Raw genomic sequence first — 24,448 nt, forward strand, 5'->3', positions numbered from 1 at the left:
AAAGAAATAACCAAACCTCTAACATTTTCCACCTTCACGTTCAACAATGATATCTACAAGTTAACCAACATCTTTAAGAAAAAAGGCGTTAAAATAGCCTTCAAAACCAACAATAAGAACATGAATGTTTTATACAATACTTCATACATCAACAAGACCAGCAGTTTTTTAAAATCAGGAGTTTATAGGATCAAATGTACCACCTGTAAAAAAACCTACATCGGGCAAACCGGGAGAAACTTCATTATCAGATACCACGAGCACACTAACGCAATAAAATACAACAAGTTTTCAGCCATCGGCCAACACATGCAAGATTATAACCATAATTTCACCAATATTGAACAAGACATGGACATCCTCATATTAGCAAACAAGGGCCCTTTACTGAACATAATGGAAAATTACTACATACACCTAGACCAATACTTTAATGCCAGTCACAATCTCAATGAAATCTCAGAGAAACCCAACATACTCTTCGATCTATTTATCACTTTCCTCAGAAACAATAATGCAGCCAACCTAAACTCAATCCTAAATTTAATCAAAGGTACTTTTCCAAGACAATTACACTTTCTCCCGCACCCTTCAGCCCCACCTTAAGCCCTCTTCCTAAGCCATATTTCATTTCAATACAAGAACTTACTGATTTCCATGATTATAATTTTTACAACACCCCATTTATACTTTATTCTTTGTTAAAAACCTCTTATTATGTATATTCCTTGTATTATTAACTATTACCATATCATCTCATTTCACTTGTTATTCTTTAAAATAATATTGTCTTAGGATTTCGCCACAAATGATCTTTGCTCCAATACGGCTGATGATGACCCCTAGATGGGTCGAAACTAGTACCGTATAATTTTGTAAATTTGTGAATATATTGTATTGAAAAGGTGGAAACATTTAAGTTATTATTATTATTACTTATTGAGAAGATGTCCAAAATATTCCCTCCACCTCTGCAGTGATTCTCTGGGATCTATTATGAGTTCACCTGAATTACTCAAAACACTGTTCATTTCCTTTTCCCTCCCTTCCTAAGATTCTTTATTACTGTCCAGAAAGGTTTCCCTGCTGCTTGACCTAGCCTTTCCAGGTTATTACCAAAATCATCCCACGACTTCTTTTTGGATTCAACAACTATTTGTTTCGCTCTGTTTCTTTCATCAAGATGTTCGCCTTTTCCCGTCTTTACACACAGTCATTCCTAGGCATTCCGTTGCTGTTTCTACTACAGCATTCCTGTATGCCACTCATTCTCTTTCTATATCCTGAGCCTGCTTACTGTCCACTGTTCGAAATTTCTCACTAATCATATCCATGTACTTCTGTGTAATTTCCTCGTCCTGGAGATTTTCCACCCTTTTTGTTTGCAAGCAGATTTCACTTTCTCTATCCTAGGCCTAGAGATACTTAGTTCACTACAGATCAGATAGGGGTCTGTATCATCAAAAAATCCCCGGAAAACTCATACATTCCTAACAGATTTCCTGAATTCGAAGTCAGTTAAGATATAGTGTATTATGGATCTGGTACCCCTAGCCTCCCATGTGTAGCAGTGAATAGCCTTATGCTTGAAGAATGTATTCATAACTGCTAAACCCATACTAGCACAGAAGTCCAGCATACGCTTCCCATTCCCATTAGCTTCCATATCTTCCCCACATTTACCAATCATCCTTTCATATCCTTCAGTTCTATTCCCAACTCTCGCGTTGAAATCGCCCATTAGCACTATTCTATCCTTGCTGTTGACCCTGACCATGATGTCACTCAATGCTTCATAAAACTTGTCAACTTCATCCTCATCTGCACCCTCACATGGTGAATACACGGAGACAATTCTCGTCCTAATTCCTCCAACGGACAAATCTACCCACATCATTCACTCATTTACGTGCCTAACAGAAACTATGTTGCATGCAATGGTATTCCTGACGAAGAGCCCTACCCCACACTATGCCCTTCCCTTTCTAACACCCGTTAAATACACTTTATAATCTCCTATCTCTTCCTCATTATTTCCCCTTACCTGAATATCACTTACTCCTAGCACATCCAGATTCATCCCCTTTGCTGACTCAGCCAGTTCTATTTTCTTTCTTCCATAAGCCCCATTAATATTGATAGCTCCCTGTCGAATTCCATTTTGTTCGCCAAGTTATTTCCAAGGAGTCCCTCACCTGTCAAATGGGAGTGGGACTCTGTTACTCCCATAGGTCCGAGGCTTGCTTAAAATGTTCTGAGCTCGGTAAATTCATGAAGCAGGATGCTACCCTACTTGCACATAGTCCAAGTGAGGATCTCTCCTCTAACGGGTTATGGACCTCTGGTGAATTGTATATTCCTAGCCGCCTGAACACAAGGAGGGCCACGACTCAGAATATGTCTGAGATGCCCACTCCCATTCCATCGCAACTGGTATCCCGACTCTCAGGACCACTTACTAGGCCACTCAGCCGTTGCCCATGGTTCACGAACTAGGACTAAAATATTATGCTTTTACCAGTGCTTAAAATTGACCTAATGTTAATATAAGACCAAAGTATAAATTCATGTGACAAATAGAAACCACATATTTGTGATGAAAATCCACAGATTTGCATTGAAAACCAGTTAGGTCTGTGAAAGAAGCCAGGGTAAAAAAGTGACTTTTCATAAAAATCTGTGCCCTAATAATGCTTGCTTGTGCTTGTTGTTTAAAGGGGCCTAACAGCGAAGGTCATCGCCCCCCCTAATAATGAAGATAGAACTGGGCGGCATAGAGATCTGCATCAAAGCAGTCAATAAACTGGTATCTCAGATGAAAAACTCTCCAGGTGTAGCCAGATTGGTATCAATGTGGTGCATGTCCGACTCGTTGGCTGAACAGTCAGCGTACTGGCCTTCGGTTCAGAGGGTCCCGGGTTCGATTCCCGGCCGGGGCGGGGATTTTAACCTTAATTGGTTAGTTCCAATGGCACGGGAGCTGGGTGTATGTGTTGTCTTCATCATCATTTCATCCTCATCACGACACGCAGGTCACCTCCGGGAGTCAAATAGAAAGACCTGCACCTGGCGAGCCGAACTCGTTCTGGGATATCCCGGCACTAAAAGCCATACGACATTTCATTTCAATGTGGTGCATTTTACAGTTTACTCTATTTCATTCCGTGGAATGGAGTGGAGTGGTTCGTGGTGTGGGTCACATCGTAGTTTGTGAACCATGGGCAACGGCTTAGTGGCCTAGTAAGTGGTACTGAGAGTCGGGATACCAGTTCCTATAGAGTGAACATCTTGGACATATTCTGAGTCATGATCCTCCCTGATGGCTAGAACTATACAACTGCACCCCTACACCATGCAAACCTGTAGTTTCCAACGATGAATACTATATGTTATTGTGTTAGACCAGCCCCATGTTATTCTTCTCGCATGCCCACGGCAGATCTGGTCACAATGAGCACCGAGGAATAAATAGCCAGAAAAACACAACACATATACAGGCAGAAAAATAACCAAAAAATGAAACCAAAAAAAAAATCAGTGGAGGCTCAAACCAAACAGAGGTAACGGGGCGATACATAAATACTTACCTACGATGTTCATGCAGACTGGGTTAAAAATCAGGAAGAGATCAAATAACAAAAAAATGGAAAACAGGCCCAAATGAAAACAATACATGAGCTCCAAGAGTGTTCACTATCCTCATAGCATCGTGCCTCCTCATAACCTGAATCAGCCAACAGGTTCAATCACACACAGAATACAATTAATTAGAAAATAATAAAAGAAATTGTTATTTGGGAACAAAATACAATGCATGTGTGACGCATAGCTCAGCCCTAAGTAGTAAATTATTACTTATCTCCATATCAACAGGACAGGACTTTAACGGTCAGGATACATGTCCATTCAATGGCATATTAAATTAAAACGAATCAAGTTTATTATATGGTCAACCTTTTCAATACCTTACATTCATAAGAATGCTTAAGATTTATACATTACAATTAATTGGGGCATGTTTTGCCCTTTTTGTGGGTATTCTCAGCCAAATCCTTCTCCCCAAAATCACAGATCGTCGGGATCCTGATATTCTCATAATAATTTATCTTAACACTTGATTGTAAGAATACTATGTGTTGACAAATCACTGGTGTAGCCAGGGGGGGGGGGCCAAATGTTTCCTGAAACTAGAGCGAGGATCAGCCATTGTTTTACGTACGGTACGAACAACTTAAAAACTTACGCCAAAATGTTAAATTAACGCAGTGACAAAGAATCTACTGGCAAGGCTCAATAAGGCCATACATGATTCTCCATATGTGTACTGCTTGAATGAAAGGAAAACACTTAGGATTGTGATGCGCGGGGATATTTCCCTGTAGAGGCCTCAGTATTGGGAATGTAACTGTGTGTAGACAAATGTCAAGACATGAGGAAAGGTTAATTAGCAAGGGATTACTCAGTAGAGGGCCGGAACGTGACCACCAAGATAACTGGGGTTACGGCCAGAAACAGTTGCAAGCTTACAACATCGCACATCGGTCCCAGGAAACAACAAAGTCCTAGGGATTCTTGGGTTGTACCGTGGTTGAGAGATGTGCTGTGTTTTAAGTTGCAGCATTGGGAAGACTGTGACAGGATTTTGCACTGTTTGTTAGTTCCCCATTTTGTGCCATATAAGTAACTTTTTTCGAACAGGGACCATTTTGTCACTGAGAAGCCAAAACTATGTGCATCCTCGATAAGTTACGAAAATTTTAAAAAAAATTCTAACAGTAGCAAGACAATCGCGGATGCATGCCAAGTTTGACAGGTAGGCCTACATATTTTGTCAAATGCCCGGGGACTGATTGGAACCTCAAATGGCACCATCAAAAGTGTTGATAAATATTTTGTGATTGGTGGGCGTGTTAACTCGGTTCCACTGGTTCTATCTTCTCATCAGAACGGCCCAGGCTTGAATCACTGTCAATGAATGAAACATTTTAAAAATGGGAAGTCACGTTCTATTGATACGGATTCTACTTAAAACACTAGATCCCGTCCCGTACCTTTCTTTATACTTTTGAGCCATAACCGCATCATTTATGGTGGTGTATTTTGAGTATCCAACCATTCTTCGGGCTTATGTTGTACCTTAAATGGTGAGTGGATGCAGTGGCGTTCCCACAAAATAATTTCAGTAAGTCCAGGCCAGTAGCGTGGATACTACTTTTCCTTGGGAGGGGTTGTGAAAAGATTTTTATATTTTTTATTTAGAATTTGCTTTATGTCGCACCATAGGTCTGATGGCGACGATGGGAAAGGACAGAGCTAAGGCTGGGAAGGAAGCGGTCGTGGCCTTAATTAAGGTACAGCCCCAGCATTTGCCTGGTGTGAAAATGGGAAACCATGGAAAATCATCTTTAGGGCTGCCGACAGTGGGGTTTCAACCCATTGTCTCCTGGATGCCACTTACCGGAGGCCCCGGGTTCGATTCCTGGCCAGGTCAGGAATTTTTACCTGGATTTGAGGGCTGGTTCGAAGTACACTCAACCCACGTGTTTATAATTGAGGAGTTATCTGACGGTAAGATGGCGGCCCCGGTCTAGAAAGCCAAGAATAACGGCAGCGAGGATTCGCCATGCTGACCATACGACACCTTGTAATCTGTAGGCCTCCGGGCTGAACAGCAGTCGCTTGGTAGGCGATGGCCCTTCGGGGCTGTTACGCCATGGAGTTTGCTTTGGAAAAGTGAACAGAGAAGGAAGCGACACCCCTGCAAGGCTCTTAAGCTTCAAGCTAGTTCTTCTATCCGGCCTCGTACATTTAGGACAGTTGGAAAACATACGCCGTAACAAATACTCCTCATAAAACCTTTGTAAAAATCTAACTGCATCTCTTTATAACAATAATCATAAAGTCCTCCTTTTCATGTGGCTTATATGGTTGAGTCGCTGTCCTTCTGAGTCCGAGTTCGCAGTTTCAAATCCCGGCTTGGGTCAGTGGCCCTTAAGATGATGTTGAAATGGCAACAGCTCCATGTTGTTGGTTTCTGGCACGTTAATAAAAATTATAAATACGAATATTACCGTCACAAAACTGTAACTTTATTCTATTATATTCTGTATCCCAGGCTTGCGAGGGAAACTAATTATCAATTTGCTTTACGTCGCACCGACACAGATAGGTCTTATGGTGACGGTGGTATAGGAAAGACCTAGGAGTGGGAAGGAAGCAGCCATGGTCTTAATTAAAGTACAGTTCCAGCATTTGCTTGATGTGAAAAGGGGGAAAACGCGGGAAACCATTTTCAGGGTTGCCGAGGGTGGGGTTCGAATCCACTAACTCCCGGGTGCAAGTTCACAGCTGCGCGGCCCTAACCACGAGGGAAACTAATAGGACAAGGTAAACCCCACCTAGCATATGTTGTGACGTGTATATTTATTTATTTGCTACTTATTAGTGCCTTCTGTACAGTGGCAAAGTTAGGGCTCCAGGTCCTCTCGTACACTTAACCACATACTAATCCAAATTTTAAATAAAATACTGAGGTGCTTAAAATAGTTAAAACTACATGAATAAATAGAGTTGAAAATAAATTGAAATAAATTACTAAATTAATATTAAAACTAATATTAAAAACTCTTAAAAAGGACTAATTCTTAGCCACGCACATATTCATACTTCAACCATTCAGTCAGCTGTCCTCAGCAGGTAGTCTTGGCAGGTGACCTTCAGTCACCACAAATGATCTATTAATTTTGTTTGTGCGGTGCAGTGGAATAGAAAGAATAAATCTAGAACGTATATTTAAGTTGTGAAATGATGATAAATTGATGAATTTAGAAGAAATATAAAGTGGCTGAGTTTCAGCTACCACTCTATACACCATCGTTAACGTGTGTAGCTGCCGACGTTTATCAGACTCAGCCATGAGGCAGCCTGATAGTATGGGGTGGTATGAACATCATACCCGATATTGTAAATAAATCGCAGGCAGGAATTCAGTGCTCGTTGAAGTTTAAGCGTTTCTCTCTCGTCATGTTAACTAAAACAACGTCACTATAATCGAGAATAGGGAGAGCCAGTGTTGTCTGTATTAGTTTGGCCTGTAGCTCAAATGGAAATACATCCCTATGCCATTTCATAGGGTGAAGCACTCCAAAAATCTTTTTTAAGTATTTATTTCATGTAATCAGACCAATTAGCTGTTTCATTCATCATTACGCCGAGATTTTTAACCGTTTTACTGTAGGGAATAATGTTACCATTCAGTGGGATAGGCGGGATTGCGACATTGTCTGAGCAGCTCAGTAGTTTTCGTGATCCAATTATGATTGCCTATGATTTTTTGCAGTTTAGTATAAGAGAGTTTCGTTGTGCATATATATTGAGTTGTCGGAGGTCATTGTTAATATCTTGTTTTGCAGGGTCGATATATTTGAAGATCGTCAGCATGGAGGTATGTCAATGATGTAAATACAGAAAAGTAAGGGCCCTAGAATACTGCTCTGTGGGGTACCACTGAGTTTCATTTTCCATTTAGAGGCCTTGTCGTTTACTGTTACACGCTGTTGACAGTTACTCAAATAAGAACTAAAAACCTTAAAAGCAGCCAGGTCGAAGTTTAGCAGTTTCATCTTCTTTATCATAGTCGGAATTACTATAGTGTCAATGGCGCTACTGAAGTCAAGAAGGATAAGTATAGTGAGTAGTCGTTTGTCCATAGCGTTTCTAATGTCTTCAGTAACCTTCAAAAGTGCTGTCGCAGTACTGTGACCCTTCTTAAATCCTGATTGCAAAGGTCCAAAAGAGCATTTTGATTTAGGTATTCCAGAACTTGATTGTATACTAAACGTTCAAAGGCTTTAGAAAGCATGGGGAGTATAGATATAGGACGATAGTCAGAGGGTGATTGTGGGTCTAAACTCTTAGGTACCGGCTTGGGTTGGTGTCTGTTTTTCAGACAGTAGGGAAAGTTCTGTTTAGTAAACAGTAGTTCAGTATGTGCGTCAGTAGTATAGGCAGGACAGCACCCATAATGCACCCATAAGGACATCCAGCCGTTCTGCACGAATCCGTCACTCTTACTTGGATCCAAGGACACTCATTTCCTTTTTATGTATTCTACACCACCTAAACTCTGGAAGTTTGGACACCTATCAAAATAAAATTCTGGATGAATGGCCCTCCCCCAAACTTAAATCCTGGCTACGCTACTGTAACAAATACAATTTAGTTAAAACTCTACTAACAGTCAAAGAAAATTATTAAAATTAAGTGATACTCCTGAAACAGTCTTAAAATTGTTCATTGAATGTCTTTTGACACTTATTAATTTTTTATTTTTTTTGCTTATAGTTAGGTACTGTCTTGTCTTTTTAAGACAATGTTCTTAAATAATAAAACTAAACACTTGGATACACTAAAAAACATGTAAGGGCACTTTTGTATAATCACAGGAATATGCAGAATTTAGATAGAAATTAATCAGGTGTTATCTAAAACACTAGTTGTCTGACAACATCTAATCAACCCTACGAGAAGGGTGGGTTTAGATAAACCTCTTTAAAATATCTCAACTCATGGCACAATTTGTTTTCTAGGAATATGTCTTATTTGTAGTAAAAAACATTAATATCTTGCATATTTGAAAAAAAAAATCTGAGCTGTATACATTCATACACTGGATTCATATTCAAATAGGCCTCATTATTAATAGTATATTTAGTTGTCTTGTGACATAATTTATGCATGTAAACAATAATGGTATTGAAATCTTGAGCTCGTAAAAAGAAGTGTTAGTATGCTAGTGTAATGTTCTAAATTATTATTCCGAATTTTGTTGTTTAAGGAGCTTTGTTACTCTTGATAAATAGGTAGAATGAGATCAAATTCCAAGATGGCAGTGAAATTAGTCTTGCCACAGTGCTGATGGTGGTCGAATGGGAGACTCACAGAAAACTTTCTTGGCAAAACAAGAGGAGACATACACAATGCTTATTTCCTACGAAGAAATATTCATTCTTCCACCTTTAAAAAAAATTTAGATTAATTTATATCTAAATTCTGCATATTCCTGTGATTATAGTTAAGTGCCCTTACATGGTTTTTGTGTATCAGAGTGTTTAGTTTTTCTTATTTAAGAACATTGTCTTAAAAAGACAGGCCAGTACATAACTACAGTATAAGATAATTTAAAAAAAAAAAAAGTGTCAAAAGGCATTCAATGAACAATTTTAAGACTGTTTCAGGAGCAACACTTAATTTTAATAATTTGCTTTGACTGTTAGTATAGTTTTAACTAAAGTGTATTTGTTTACACATAGTATTCTTACAATCAAATGTTAAATTAAATTATTATTAGAATATCGGGATCCCGATGATCTATGATTTTGGATAAAATGATTTGGCTGAGGATGCCCACAATAAGGGCGAAACATGTCCCAGTTGATTGTAATGTATATATCTTAAGCATTCTTATGAATGTAATGTAATGAAAAGTTTGACCATATAATAAACTTGATTTTTTAAACTTAATATATAAACATTCAATATGGACCAAACATGAAATTTATTACATGTAATTCAATGGGATGCCACTCAACAGTGGTTTCCAGTGAACACAAAATGAAGAAAGATCAAATATGGCCGAATCAAACATCAAGGGAAAAGAAGGAATAATAATGTTTTTTGTTTTACGTCCCACTAACTACTCTTTTATGGTTTTCGGAGATGCCGAGGTGCCGGAATTTAGTCCCGCAGGAGTTCTTTTACGTGCCAATAAATCTACCGACACGAGGCTGACGTATTTGAGCACCTTCAAATACCACCGGACTGAGCCAGGATCGAACCTGCCAAGTTGGGGTCAGAAGGCCAGCGCCTTAATCGTCTGAGCCACTCAGCCTGGCAGAATAAGAATAAGCGACACAACTAGGCAATATGATATGCGTCCTACATACCTCACATTCAAACACTTGCACAATAGGTAAAAGGGGTCCAAAAAACCAGGGAACGCATAAAAGACAACAATGGTCAGTAGTACCCAAATGTGGAAGTACAGTTCATAAATAATGTCTCATGCGGATATTCAAGGCCAAACCCACACAAGATCAGAGGCTCAAATCACATCATCAATACATCTCTTATATAAAATTCAAATGCCAAAACAGCACATGTACACGCCCTTCCGATACACGACAACATAGTGGGGACATCAAAGAGCAATTTGATACATAAACAATAATAATACAGAGACTTCCACACATGAACCGTAGAATAAACTTGATGTAAAACATATCCAAGGTACAACAGAGCTCATTCACGCAATACACACACTCAGTTATAGTAAGACGCAAATCAATATACAGAATTGTGACACAAAGAAAAACATAGCTGATATGAATAACATTATATGGGCAACAACAGAAAGAGCAAAATAGGCCACCAAATAAAAACATACCCATGGAGAGCAAGAAGTAGTGGCCAGACACATCGCCACAAGGCGATATAAAATGACATGATCCATGAGGCCAACTACAAAAAACAGAATGAAAAATTAAAACAAAAGGTAGTTACGTTATCTTAATCAAGTCATATTTATATGTGTAAAGGCGTGTTGGAAACCTCTGAGACAAAATACATAATGTCTTAAAGCATTTAAAATACCAAGCTCGATAGCTGCAGTCGCTTAAGTGCGGCCAGTATGCAGTATTCGGGAGATGTAGGTTCGAACCCCACTGTCGGCAGCCCTGAAGATGGTTTTGTGTGGTTTCCCATTTTCACACCAGGCAAATGCTGGTGCTGTAACTTAATTAAGGCGACGGCCGCTTCCTTTCCACTCCTAGCCCTTTCCTGTCCCATCGTCGCCATAAGATCTATACGTGTCAGTGCGACGTAAAGCCACTAATTAAAAAAAATGCATTTAAAATAATGCTTGTAAAAACAAGCGCTTGTGAACATAGTGTCATTTGCCATAACCTTTTCCAAGAATGACTAAGAAGAGCCATGTAGAAAACTAAATAGACAAGATCGAGAACAAACGTCATAAAGTCACAGGCGACAAAGGCGACATCTGTGATCTCCTTGGGCTAAGTTTGCATGTACTATACATTTCAATGAGTCGGCCATGATACCGAAATCAATGAGTACACAAGTAGTTCGTCCGTAATCCAAACCAAATAAAGACAGAAGTGGCCAGGATATGGTACACAACCCACTGGTGATCTGTAACCCATTAGAAGAGAGTTTCTCACTGGGACTGTGTGTAAGTAACATAGCGTCCTGCTTCACAGAATTTTTACTAAGCACACTCAGAACATATCAGAGTCCCACTTCCATTTGACAAGTGATGGACTTTTTAGGAACAACTTGGCAAACAAAATGGAATTTAAGTGGAACTATCGATATTAATTGGTTTATGGATGAAAGAAAGTAGAACTGAGTCAGCAAAGAGGACGCATCTGGATATGTTAGGAAATGATATTTGAGTAAGGGGAGATTATAAAGTGTTCTTAACAGGTGTTAAAAGAGAGGGGCAGAGTGTGGGGTAGGACTGTTCATCAGGAATACTATTGCACACAAACATAGTTTCTGTTAGTCACGTAAATGAGCAAATGATGTGGGTAGATTTAGAGGATGAGAACAGTCTGTCTATTCACTATCTGAGGGTGCAGATGGGGAAGAAATTGACAAGTTTTATGAAACACTGAGCGATATTGTAGTCAGGGTCAACAGCAAGGATAGGATAGTGCTAATAGGAGATTTCAGTGTGAGAGTTCAAAATAGAACTGAAGGATACCAGAGAGAGAGAGAGAGAGAGAGAGATGGGTAAATGTGGGGAAGATATGGAAGATAATAGGAATGGGAAGCATTTACGGGGCTTTTATGCTAGTATGGGATTAGCAGTTACAGTTCAAGGATAAGACTATTCACTGCTACACATGAGAGGGTGGGTGTGTCATATCCATAATAGACTATATCGTAACCGACTTTGAATTCAGAAATCTGTCAGAAATATCTGGGTATTTCTGGTGATTTTTCAATGATTCAGACTACTGTCTGGTCTGTAGTGAACTAAGTATCTCCAGGCCTAGGATAGAGAAAGTGAAATCTTTTTGCAGAAGAGTAAGGGTAGAAAATCTGCAGGCTCCAAGTAGCCTACGCAGTGGCCTCCACGGTATGCACTAGCCAGCGTCTTGGTAGGTGTGCTAGGTACCAACTGATGAGCCCAACCTAGCACACGAGGGCGAAACGCTGGCAACCAGGAATGAGTTAGCTGGAAAATTTGTAATATCCAATAATGGACCATTTATATTGGTACACACCACTTAGTCGAGCAGCTCGTCTTCTTTCTCCCAATTCTTCCCAGCCCAAACTTTGCAACATTTTTGTAATGCTACTCTTTTGTCGGAAATCACCCAGAACAAATCAAGCTGCTTTTCTTTGGATTTTTTCCAGTTCTTGAATCAAGTAATCCTGGTGAGGGTCCCATACACAGGAACCATACTCTGTTTGGTGTCTTACCAGAGACTTGTATGCCCTCTCCTGTACATCCTTACTCCAACCCCTAAACACCCTCATAACCATGTGCAGAGACCAATCAATCAATCAATCAATCAATGAATCAATCAATCAATCAATCAATCAATCAATACTGATCTGCATTTAGGGCAGTCACCCAGGTGGCAGATTCCCTATCTGTTGCTTTCCTAGCCTTTTCGTAAATGATTTCAAAGAAATTGGAAATTTATTGAACATCTCCCTTGGTAAGTTATTCCAATCCCTAACTCCCCTTCCTATAAATGAATATTTGCCCCAGTTTGTCCTCTTGAATTCCAACTTTATCTTCATATTGTGATCTTTCCTACCTTTATAAACGCCATTCAAATTTATTCGTCTACTAATGTCATTCCACGCCATCTCTCCGCTGACAGCTCCGAACATACCACTTAGTCGAGCAGCTCTTCTTCTTTATCTCAATTCTTCCCAACCCAAACATTGCAACATTTTTGTAACGCTACTCTTTTGTCAGAAATCACCCAGAACAAATCAAGCTGCTTTTCTTTGGATTTTTTCCAGTTCTTGAATCAGGTAATCCTGGTGAGGGTCCCATACACTGGAACCATACTTTAGTTGGGGTCTTACCAGAGACTTATATGCACTCTCCTTTACATCCTTACTACAACCCCTAAACACCCTCATAACCATGTGCAGAGATCTGTACCCTTTATTTACAATCCCATTTATGTGATTACCCCAATGAAGATCTTTCCTTTATATTAACACCTAGATACTTACAATGATCCCCAAAAGGAACTTTCACCCCATCAACGCAGTAATTAAAACTGAGAGGACTTTTCCTATTTGTGAAACTCACAACCTGACTTTTAACCTCGTGATCCCCATAAGGAACTTTCACCCCATCAATGCAGTAATTAAAACTGAGAGGACTTTTCTACTTACAGGGCAGAAAAGCGAATGCAGCGGGCTCATAGTTGTGGTCAACAGTATTCTATAAGGTAGAAGTCAGTTTCTGGACTAAACTATTTTTACACCAGTCTGTTTTAAGAGCATGTTTGCTTTTCAGGAGTGAAAGCTGAGTGGACTCAGGATATCTTATTCATAAGTAACAGACAAGAAAGTAGCAAGAATGATCACTGGTACAGACAGGTGGGAACAATGGCAGGAAGGTACCCAGAAAGAGGAGATAAAGGCCAAGTTAGAAATTAACTAGATTGATGAAGCTGTATGCATAATCCAGCTTCAGTAATGGGGTTATGTGAGGTGAATTGAGGAGGATAGATTACCCAGGTGAATAATGGATTCAGTATTGGCGGGTAAGAAAAGTAGAAGGTGACCAAGATGACTATGGTTGGACTTAGTTTCTAATGATAAGATGAGTTATGGAACCCAAAGAGGCCACAGGAATTGTGGAGGTGTAGTAAATTCACAGAGGCTTGCAGATTGAATGCTGAAAGGCATGACAGTCTGTAATGAAGTTTATTTTCATCATTCCTTTCCATAATCATGTTCCAGTTCAAATCACTGCCTTTTACCGTTTTTCATGTTAATCAGGGTTCTTTGGCCCCTTTCATTTAATTTGTAACCATTCAAATTGTGTATATTTTTTTCATATGTTTCATTTTTCATTCTCTTTTCTTGGCTTCTCTTGCATACTTCTCGGATATCTCATTTCTATAGTCTTCATTCGTATTATCTATTATTATCTATGTTCTAAAGTAGTTCTAAGTAGTATCTATGTTCTATAGTAGATAGAATTCTGTGATATAAACCATTTCCCTTCCCCTTCCCTCTGATTCCATATCATATCTTGAATGGTTCATTAATTCACTTGGCTTTGAAGTTGTCCATGCCAATGTCATCTTCCCTCTTCTCACTGATGAGAACATATGAGAAGTCTGTGCTTTTTTAAAATTATTTGTTATACCCTTATCTTGTGAACTACCCTTTCCTAATATTCTCTTTCTTTGTTGATTATTTTCTCCCATGATTTTATGTATTTTAAGTGCAGGAGTTTATTATTTTATGTAAGCAAGTAAAATTCAATTTATATCTGAAGTGCATGTTTAATCCATATAATGATGTTATTCTAATGAGTTTCAATTTGCCTCCTCTCCATGTGCAGTATGGTTGGAGAAGTGATACATAAGCAGCCGTAAGTTTGCCATCAAGTTTATTTCTCTTTGCCCCTTGCTTTGCATGGACTTCACTTTGATTTCTCAAATATTTTAACATTTTATTTTCTGAACTTAGTTGCATCATTCATTTGTACTGCTAAGCTTTCTTGCATGACCATTTTGTATAAAATGCAGTGTACCTTATGGTTTCTGGCCATTGTTAACTCATTTTTACCTAACCACTTGCTCTTTACAAGGGAGAGTTTCAGAAGTCGTTGGAAAGATTTGAAAGAGAATATAGCAGAAAGCGTGAACAACTCCAACTAGCTAATATTCATTATTATTTTTGTGATTTTTTTAAATAAGCTGCATATACACTTAGTCATTAGCCACTGTCGATTAGGAAGATAATGAAGATGACTCTCGAAATTGAAATGAAAACTCATTATCTCAAAGAATGAGGCGGTTGCTATCAAAATCTAAGAAAACAAAATGTGATGGCCTACAATGTTCTAACTATAACATTACATTGACTCACTATTGTTAGCTGAGATGTTCTACCACTTCACTGCCTCAGTTATAGAAACATTAACCTGTCAGTGACGAGTACCTTAAATATAATGTCTTACAAGATACTCTTTAAAAGTCAGTTTCATTCTTTTATTTCATCAAAATCATTAACTTACATTTACTCTCTGATACACAGTAATAATGATTATTTATTTATTTATTTATTTATTTATTTATTTATTTATTTATTTATTTATTTATTTATTTATTTATTTAATTATTTAATTATTTATTTATTTATTTATTTATTTATTTATTACATTGGACCACTCTAGTCAGTTATACACAGGATTTTTTTTTTTTTTTCTATCAGTCCAGTATTTCTGTATTCTGAGAGATGCTGCCTTCCTTTCTTCAGTTGAAATCACCCTTCCATTAGACCTTTTATTAATGTTGGTATGTAGCCTGGTGTGTGTGTCATGTACCTTAATTTTGTATTTTTTGTCTTAATAATAATAATAATAATAATAATAATAATAATAATAATAAGAAGAAGAAGAAGAAGAAGAAGAAGAAGAAGAAGAAGAAGAAGAAGAAGAAGAAATACAAATACACTTCCATGAATGGTTCTAGTGTCACCGGGAAATGCACTGAAAATGATGTAACAGAAAATTACTGGTAAACTAACCCGCCCATTAAATGCTCATTAACGACTAATTTCCAAAACAATTAAAATATAATAATAATAATAATAACAATTTATATATTTTTAACGTGTGATTTGATAGAATCTGATTATGTTCCATCAAGAAAAAAATGTCATTCTTTTAATACCGTGGTTTTTTTTCTTTACAAATATGTTATAGTATTCTACTGACAGAAAAGCTGTAAAGTTACATTAACTGAAAACTAAATGAAAGACAGTACAAGAGCATGAAACCAAACTAAGAACAAAATTGCCAGTGACATTTAAACTGCAAACAGTGCTTAACAGGACAGCCAATATCTGCAGTAGGAACAGGTCTAGGGGCAAGTGTATCAAACTAAATATAAAAAATGACTTTATTTTCCTGGGAAGGTCAAGAAATAATCTGTCATGAAAAGTTCAGTTTTCAGTAGTCCTGCATTTTAGAATATATGACATTTTGGCATATTTTTAAAATGCCTGGAGGACAGCAGGACAAGGCCAAGGAAAGGCATCTGTCACATTGTAGTGGGAAATAAGTTAACAAAGAAAATATAAAATGATCTTGTAGAAAGAGAGAAATGATATTAGCATTTTAATACAGACACAAACAAACATATGGAGTCAGGGATGGATGAAGGCTCTCCGGTGCCCGGAGCAACAATGTAATTCGGTGCCCCTCAACTCCAACTTATCGCTGCAGTGACGAAGTATAGGTCTAATATAAACAAAAACAATTGTGGTTATTTTAAGTTCATTTCTTAATGAACAGGCAGGGTACGAATTAAATAATACGTTAATACAAATGTAAATTTTAATAAACATAACAGGCCTAGGCCTAATTTAAAAATCAACTTCACCAATGAATATTCTTAAACAACCAAAAATATTAAATGTTAAATAAAAAGATAAGTGTAGACTTACAAAGTCAACTCTACTTTTATTTTAACATACCAGGATTTTCTCCACATAAGCATTCAAATATTGGAAAAATAAATAATGCACAAAGGTACCCTTAAGGCCTTCTAACTCCTAAAAATAAACAGTATGAACTTTCCTTTGGATAGAGGAGTTAACTGATAATAAACAAATAAAATTATACCTACACAATAACAAGAAATACTTAAAAGAAAGATTATTTTGTAATAAGTAATTTTACTAACATTCTTCAGAATAAAATATTTGAAAAAATAAAATCTTGACATATATTTACTGAAACAAAGAAGCAATATGAAAAAATTTGTAACCTAAAACTTAATTTTATGAGCTTTCCTTTTGCAAAAGTTTTAATATTAACTTGATATGACATCTTAGATGCTATGTGATGTTCAGTGCTGATAATACTCAAATTTGTGAGGTGGTGTTGTGCCGTCGTATTTCTTAAATATGTTTTTATTTGTTTGAATTGACTAAAACTCATTTCATTTAATTAAACTGAAACAGGCATTGTTATAAAAATCCTAAGTGCCCTTGTTACATTCAGATCTACATCCTGTAGTCCTTTCTGGCAAATTAAGGTCAAATGTTTTGCAGTAGTTGCTGTTTTCATGGTTGGTATTAAATTGAGAGCATGGTATTTAAAACTGTGCAGTTCTATTATTAATTCATTCTTATTATTATATCTATATATCAGCTAACCGCATTTCCCAGATTTTGATGTCATCGTCTTTTAACGCCTGCAGGTGAGCCCAGTGTAAAAACCCAAACAAATTGTTTACAATTTGTAACGCATGAAATCTTTTCCTAATTTCATTAATGATATGGTCTGTTATTTCTATAATCGTGTTGTGGAACCTTTTTTCAGCCATCCAATCGCAGCTTTCATCTTCTCAATCTTCATCGACCATCCTCTTCTTTTTCCGTTTCCGCACCTCTTTGAACTGAGGATCCAAATTTAGCCTTTCAGCTATGATCTTAGTTTATGATAAATGTAAGAAATTTATTTCTTTTCCACCTATTCAATACAACTCAATATGTTAATGTTAGAGTTAAATCCTCATTAAAGTAAGAATTGGTACATGTTTCGCCCTTTTCTATGGGACATCATCAGCCGTATCATTACCTCAAACCGTATCAGGTACTGGTTAAAATTGATCTAAAATCTACTACAAAATTGAATACATTAAAAAACTTCACTTAAAAAAAGCCATTCTTATATGAGTAACTTGATTTAGGTACAGGTGGAAATTACAATGCTGGCCATGTGGTGTAGGGGTAGCGTGCCTACTTCTTATCCGGAGGCCCGGGTTTGATTCCCGGCCAGGTCAGGGATTTTTACCTGGACCTGAGGGCTGGTTCGAGGTCCACTCAGCCTGCGTGATTAGAATTGAGGAGCTATCTGATGGTGAGATAATGGCCCCGGTCTCGAAAGCCCAGAATAACAGCCGAGAGGATTCGTCGTGCTGATCACACGTCACCTCGTAATCTGCAGGCCTTCGGGCTGAGCAGCGGTCGCTTGGTAGGCCAAGACCCTTCAAGGGCTGTAGTGCATGGGGTTTTGGGGGGAAATTACAATATTGATGGCCTTGAGCCATGGTCAATGTTGAATATCAATGAAAAGAATGATTTTCATTATTTGTAATGATCTTAGCTTCCGAGATTATATCAGTTACGTTTGTAGTGTTCGTTGGAGTTTTCTGAAACTCCTCGATGTGGTTGTTGATATGGTTAACAGATCGGCCAATGCTGATATCTTCTTTTCGTAAAATTTTGTTTACAATATCAATTTGTGTTAGCCACTTGAACTGAAAACAAGAAGCTGTAATAAATTCAAAAGTACTGACTTTTTCCCAAAAGTTTGTAGCTTTTGTTCTAATCTCAGGGGTGGATGTCATATTAGAAATAATCTCATTTAAAGCATTATCTGTTCAACAAGTTTGTACACAACTGTTGCAGCTTGTCTTTGTTGACCATCTAATAGAACTCAGTAGCTTCAAACAGCACATACTTCAGCATAACCTTCCACCTTTTAGTAGACAATACAAAGAATAAATAGAGAGAGATTAGTATTCCAAAATAAGTTTCTGCCTCGCACAATGCACTTGCAGCCTTTGCCCAACCAAATTTAATGAATGTCCAGTGCATGGCACAAAGTATGGCAAGTTATTTTCTTGTTGTAAACGAGATTGAACACCTTTGCACTTTCCAGCCATGTTAGCACCATTGTCATAAAATTGGCCTCAGCAGTTTTTAAACTCCAACCCATCACTCTTGATATTCTGCAATTTTACTTCAGAAAGTGCTTGCTCTGTCTTGTCACTAATCGTTAAAAAGTCAGTGAAACTTTCACAAATCTCTGCCCCACTTTCATTGAATTTTACATATCTGATAATTTTCGACATCTGCTCAAAATGACTTATATCAGGAGTGCAGTCAAAGATAATGGAAAAGGATTTTGTTTCTTTAATATCACTCACTATTTGCTCCCTTATTTTGGATCCAATTATTTTCAAAAATTCATTTTGGATGCCATGTGAAAGTAGCTGACTTGACCATTTTTGTGACGACTTATGTGCTCTCTCAGTGCAGGGAGGTAGCGAGACAATATGTCAATGGTGCTTAAGAACTTCCCACATCTTGGATTATCAAGGTCAAGGCTTTCATATCAACATCTAAAGGACTGCCCTGTTTGCCAGAAGCAGAAACATATCAACAATGACAACTAAGACCGATTTAGCAATGTGTCTAATGTTTTCCAAGAGCACAAATGTTGTTGTTGTTGTTGTTGTTGTTGTTGTTGTTGTTGTTGTTGTTGTTACTCAATTTTTCATGCTCTGGAATTTTTCCATGTAAATTATTCCACAGAGTGAGACTGTCCTTAACCATACGAGAAATATTTTTCTCAGATAAGTTATCGGTAGTTTGCATGGTACGCAAAACAAAGCATTTTTTGATTTACCGTAGGCTAACCAAAGACTGCACACCTTTTTTCCGTTAGAAAGTTGTTTATAAAACCAGTCTTTTGACAATTTTCTTCCCTCTCTAAGAAAATCAATTACATCTGGTTTAATTTTGCCTTTGCATAATAATTTTTCAACAATCAGCCATCTCTCTGCATCTGAAACCCTGACTGGCCAGGTCCCTGGATCCTTAAAATCAAATAGATGTTTACTGTATGTTGACCTGCAGCGGGGTCACGAATGAAAGTACTGGATGTACTATTATTTGAAGTTCCCGGCACTTACTCTGCAATAGAAGTAGACCCTAAATCGTATTCTTCAAAAGATATTAGTTCTGCTTCTCTAATAAAAATACAACCTGGTTAAATGGTTTCACTAGTTGTACTAAAAGAACAGTTTAATTTTTATGGAAAATTTGAAAATACAGTGGACACTGGATACTGTTAAATTATAGATGTCGTGTCATATCACATTGATTGAAAATGGACGTAAAATAATGAAAATTTTCTAATAGTTTATGGTCCCCAGGGCGCCGCGGTGCACACACTTCGGGATCCACTGGCTTATTGTAAACAAATTTCAGTTATTGTTATCAAATATTCAGTTTTCAGGAAATTGACATAAAAAACATCTGTTTTCAAAACTTTCTTTAAATTATTCTAACATAATAATGGGTTTTTACTTGAAGTATAAAATAAGAATCGATAACATATGAGTCATTCGTGAATTAGTCACGCTTTTTACCAACTTATATGAAATGCAGCAATTGTATTATAATATGGAAGTACTAATCAAAATATGTTATAGTTATAAATATCTTTGCAAAAGTCAATTCATGGCTGCCAGTCAGTTAATGCCATGAGTTTGATATTACACTGCCAGCTCTATGTTGTACCTTATGTTTTTACCTCTGGCAACACGATTACGTGTTTTTTCTAACTCAGCCATGATGAACACTCTTATATATTTTCACGCTTGTTTTTATGTTTGAACATTCTGATTGACTGACTGGTAACAATGATATCCTAATGATTTTAATTATTTCACTACCAGCTCTGTATTGTAGCCTACTTTCTGTTCTTATCCTCTGTCTCAACTCGATTGTGTTTTTTCTCTTAGCCATGTTGTAACATTCCATGTTTTTTCACACTAGTTTTAAGCCTATTTTCATTTTATAAATATAAATGTTGATTCTTAGGGTGCCATATATGTTAAGGACACTAGGTTCAGGGCCCTGACCTAACTTTAGGCTAAGATTTATTTTCGGCTGATGATGCTTACAACTGTTAAGCGAAACATGTCCCATCTTACAATGCCTGTTGTAATGTTTATTTCCTAAATATAGGAAAAATAAGTATTGGAAAGGTGGTGTTAACTATTATTCTTGTTTTAATGTTCATATCTTATGCAATATGCATAAATACACAAGCTGCAACTGACTATGGAAAACACTTGGATCAAGAACTTAAAAGAAACGTCTGCAACATTCGGAGGCGCTATGGAAGAACGAAGCGTGTAAGGCTACGCTTTCAACCGAGAAGGAATTTCAACCTTCCCTGGGGAAAAAGTGTACAAGTGTCAATAATGTAACAGTGTGTTTTCACAAATTGTTGTCGAAAAACACAAGTGCATCCACTCGGAGGTGAGACTATACAAGTGTACTGTATGCAGTAATACGCTTTCACGAAACAAACTAGGAAATCTATATATATAAGAGTTTTGTCTGTACATTGCTCAGAATTTGAAAAGAATGGTATTTCTGTATCGATCATGTCCCCAGTAACAAGAAAATGCAGTTTTTACTTTTCCATAATGTCTGTCTGTCTGTCTGTCTGTCTGTCTGTCTGTCTGTCTGTCTGTCTGTCTGTCTGTCTGTCTGTCTGTACACGCATCGCTAGAAAACGGCTGAAAAGAATTTAATAAAAATCGGTATGTAGAGTCGGGGGGTGAGCCGCTACAATCTAGGCTATAAATTATTTTATTCACGCTGAGTGAAATGGTAGTTTAGGGGAAGGTCTAAAATTCAATTCTCAAATATTTATATTATTAGTGGTCATATCGATACATACTACATAACTAAAGTTACATAGAATTAAATTTCTGATCATTTACGTCTTATGCATTTTTACCGTACCGGCTATGATGATACAGATATTCATGAATTTGGATTTTTGTTGCTAAGTCCATATCAACGCCGAGCCCCGACAAAATGGGTAAACAGAATTTAATGAAAATCGGTATATAGAGCCGGGAATAAGAAACTACAGTTTAAGCTATAAACAATTTTATTCACCCTGGGTGAAATGGTAGTTTAGAGGAAGGCACCTAAAATTTAATTTTTAAATACCTATGCTCTTGGTTCTATGGAAAAGTACTACATAACAAAAGTTATAGAGAATATAATTTCCGATCATTTATGTTTTATTCAGTTTTATACCGTACCGACTATGATAAGAGTGGTATTTCAGAACTGGAAGACAATTAATAATGCGAAGGCCTACAATATCGAAAGTGCGTTAACATAGATCAACAATAACATTACACTGACCGTTGTTTGTTGTAATGTTCTTTGTCTCTTATGCTGACATTCAACTCCGATAGATGGGATTACTGCTGTGTACCGAGTATAACAGCCTAACTGAATATTGGCAGGAAATAGCTGAGGAGTTAGATAACTTTCTTCTTTAGCATGCCAATCCTCTGGTTCATACATTTTCTGATACTGCTGGTACATAACACACTGGTTCATCATAGTATTCGATACCTACTCTGAGGCGCTGTTTTGAATGAGCAGTGTACGCACTTAAGTCAGAGGCTCAGTTAGTAGTAGTAGGAGTAGTAGAATGAACTGGTCTGGAATTACAATTTAGCCCTATTCCAAATTATAGTACTACTATTCACTAAATAACTCAAAATTCAACCCTGAAAAGAGCCGTTTCTTAGGAAGAGCTTCTTCCTCTTCACTTTCATTAAATCTACATTAATTTTATTCCAAATTAGCAGCGAAGATGTGGTTTCTTCTCTGGCTTGGAGGAAAAATTGCGTCCACATCAGATAGTTCTTTCCTCCGCCAGTGTAGTGAATTGAGATTTTCTGACTCGTGGGGTACTCCCAGGAAACAGATAAGTAAACAGGCATAGTTTTTACCCTGGGACTATCCACTATTTGACCTCCCCCCCCAAAAAAGGAAGAAGAATGTTCACGGATCACGGATGTCTGCGTCTTGGTTATTCCAGCTCTGTAGCATTGGACTGTTAGTTCGGCAGCATAGTACTGTTCGTTAAAAGTGAGAAAATGTGTGGTTTTTCATTTGATCAAGTATTTCATATGAAGGCATTGCTTTTAATCGCGCCATTCCTTTTGACGTCATTGTAATGACCCATGTTCATTTCAGTTGGGAAAACCAGTAAAAGAGTCTTTCTGAGAATCTATAAAGGCAGGCAGAGAGTGAGTGTCTGCCATTACAATGAAAACTCCCCAATCTGATTGTGACTGACAGTAGGCAAGCTGGCCTACCATTACAATGAAAATTACCCAACCCAGTCTTCATATGAGAAAAGACATTGGTGACTTGCCAGTCGTGCTTCTAGGGCAACGTTAAGAGCTATGCAGCTTAATACAATCTTGCTCACAACGTTTACACTACCTAACCTAGAATTCTGTATAAAATTTAGAATTCCGTAGCAAAGCACGGGTACATCAGCTAGTAACCAATATAATAATGCCCTTCAGGACCTGCTTACCTGAGGTAGGTAGGTAGGTAGGTAGGTAGGTACAACAAGTCAAAATTATGATGATTTTGACATATCTTGGCTGGTATCAATTATCTGACTAATGATACACATACCTTCTTTATTTTCTCCCAATCGAGTTGATATTAATGAAGAAGATTTCTGTGCTTCTTCCTTTTCTCGGACTTTCCTCCTGAATGCTTCTCCCGATAGTTTTTCCCTTGTTCCCGCATTCTGCACATAAATGAAAAAATGAAATGACTTATGGCTTCAGTGCCGGAAGTGTCCAAGGATATGTTCGGCTCGCCAGGTGCAGGTCTTTTGATTTGACTCCTGCAGGCGACCTGCGCGTCGTGATGAGGATGAAATGTTGATGAAGACGACACATACACGCAGCCCCCGTGCCAGCGAAATTAACCAATGATGGTTAAAATTCCCGACCCTGCCGGGAATTGAACCCAGGACGCCCCTGACCAAAGGCCAGCACGCTAACCATTTAGCCATGGAGCCGGACCAAGTATCTGTATACTCTGTAGAGTAGTAAATGAGTTGCAGGATTGTGAGCACGTAAATAATATGTTAATATAATTTTTGACATTGATTTATTATTGTTATGAATACAAATATACAGAGTTAAACCAATTAGAATTATTTTAGTTTACAAAACCAGGAATGTATCCATCAACAAGTAAAACAAAACAACAACAAATTTGAAACAGGAAAACAAACCAGGAACAACAAAAGCAAAAATATGTCAAATCGATTATGATTACAAGAATCAATAGTACAAAATAGTGCAAAATAAATTCAGAGTTCGTGTTCCTGCCACTGTGACATGGGTGTCACAATACTACTGTATAAACAAATTTAATGGTCCGTGATTAGCGGGTGACTGGAAACTCAGCCAGCACTTGTCATCTAAGGAGCATGGGTGCAGATGAGATGTTTATGTATTTAAAAGTTGTAATGCAGGTAGGAATACAAATAAAAGTATTTATCATT

The 24,448-nt window shown here is 37.5% G+C and overlaps 1 protein-coding gene across 3 annotated transcripts in view; it reads left to right on the forward strand.

The window, feature by feature from the left end:
- Positions 1 to 24,448, forward strand: part of LOC136866257 (high affinity copper uptake protein 1) — a 216,937-nt gene that overhangs the window by 180,849 nt on the left and 11,640 nt on the right. For 2 of the 3 annotated variants that reach the window (XM_067143055.2, XM_067143056.2), the window contains exon 5: positions 14,630 to 14,659. The exons of the other annotated variant lie outside the window; for it this stretch is intronic. In XM_067143055.2, the coding sequence (XP_066999156.2) occupies positions 14,630 to 14,659 (30 nt within the window). The remainder of the gene's footprint in view (positions 1 to 14,629; positions 14,660 to 24,448) is intronic. 3 annotated transcript variants of the gene reach the window in all.

The sequence above is a fragment of the Anabrus simplex genome, chromosome 3, assembly GCF_040414725.1.
Source record: "Anabrus simplex isolate iqAnaSimp1 chromosome 3, ASM4041472v1, whole genome shotgun sequence".
In the NCBI taxonomy this organism is placed as follows: domain Eukaryota; kingdom Metazoa; phylum Arthropoda; class Insecta; order Orthoptera; family Tettigoniidae; genus Anabrus; species Anabrus simplex.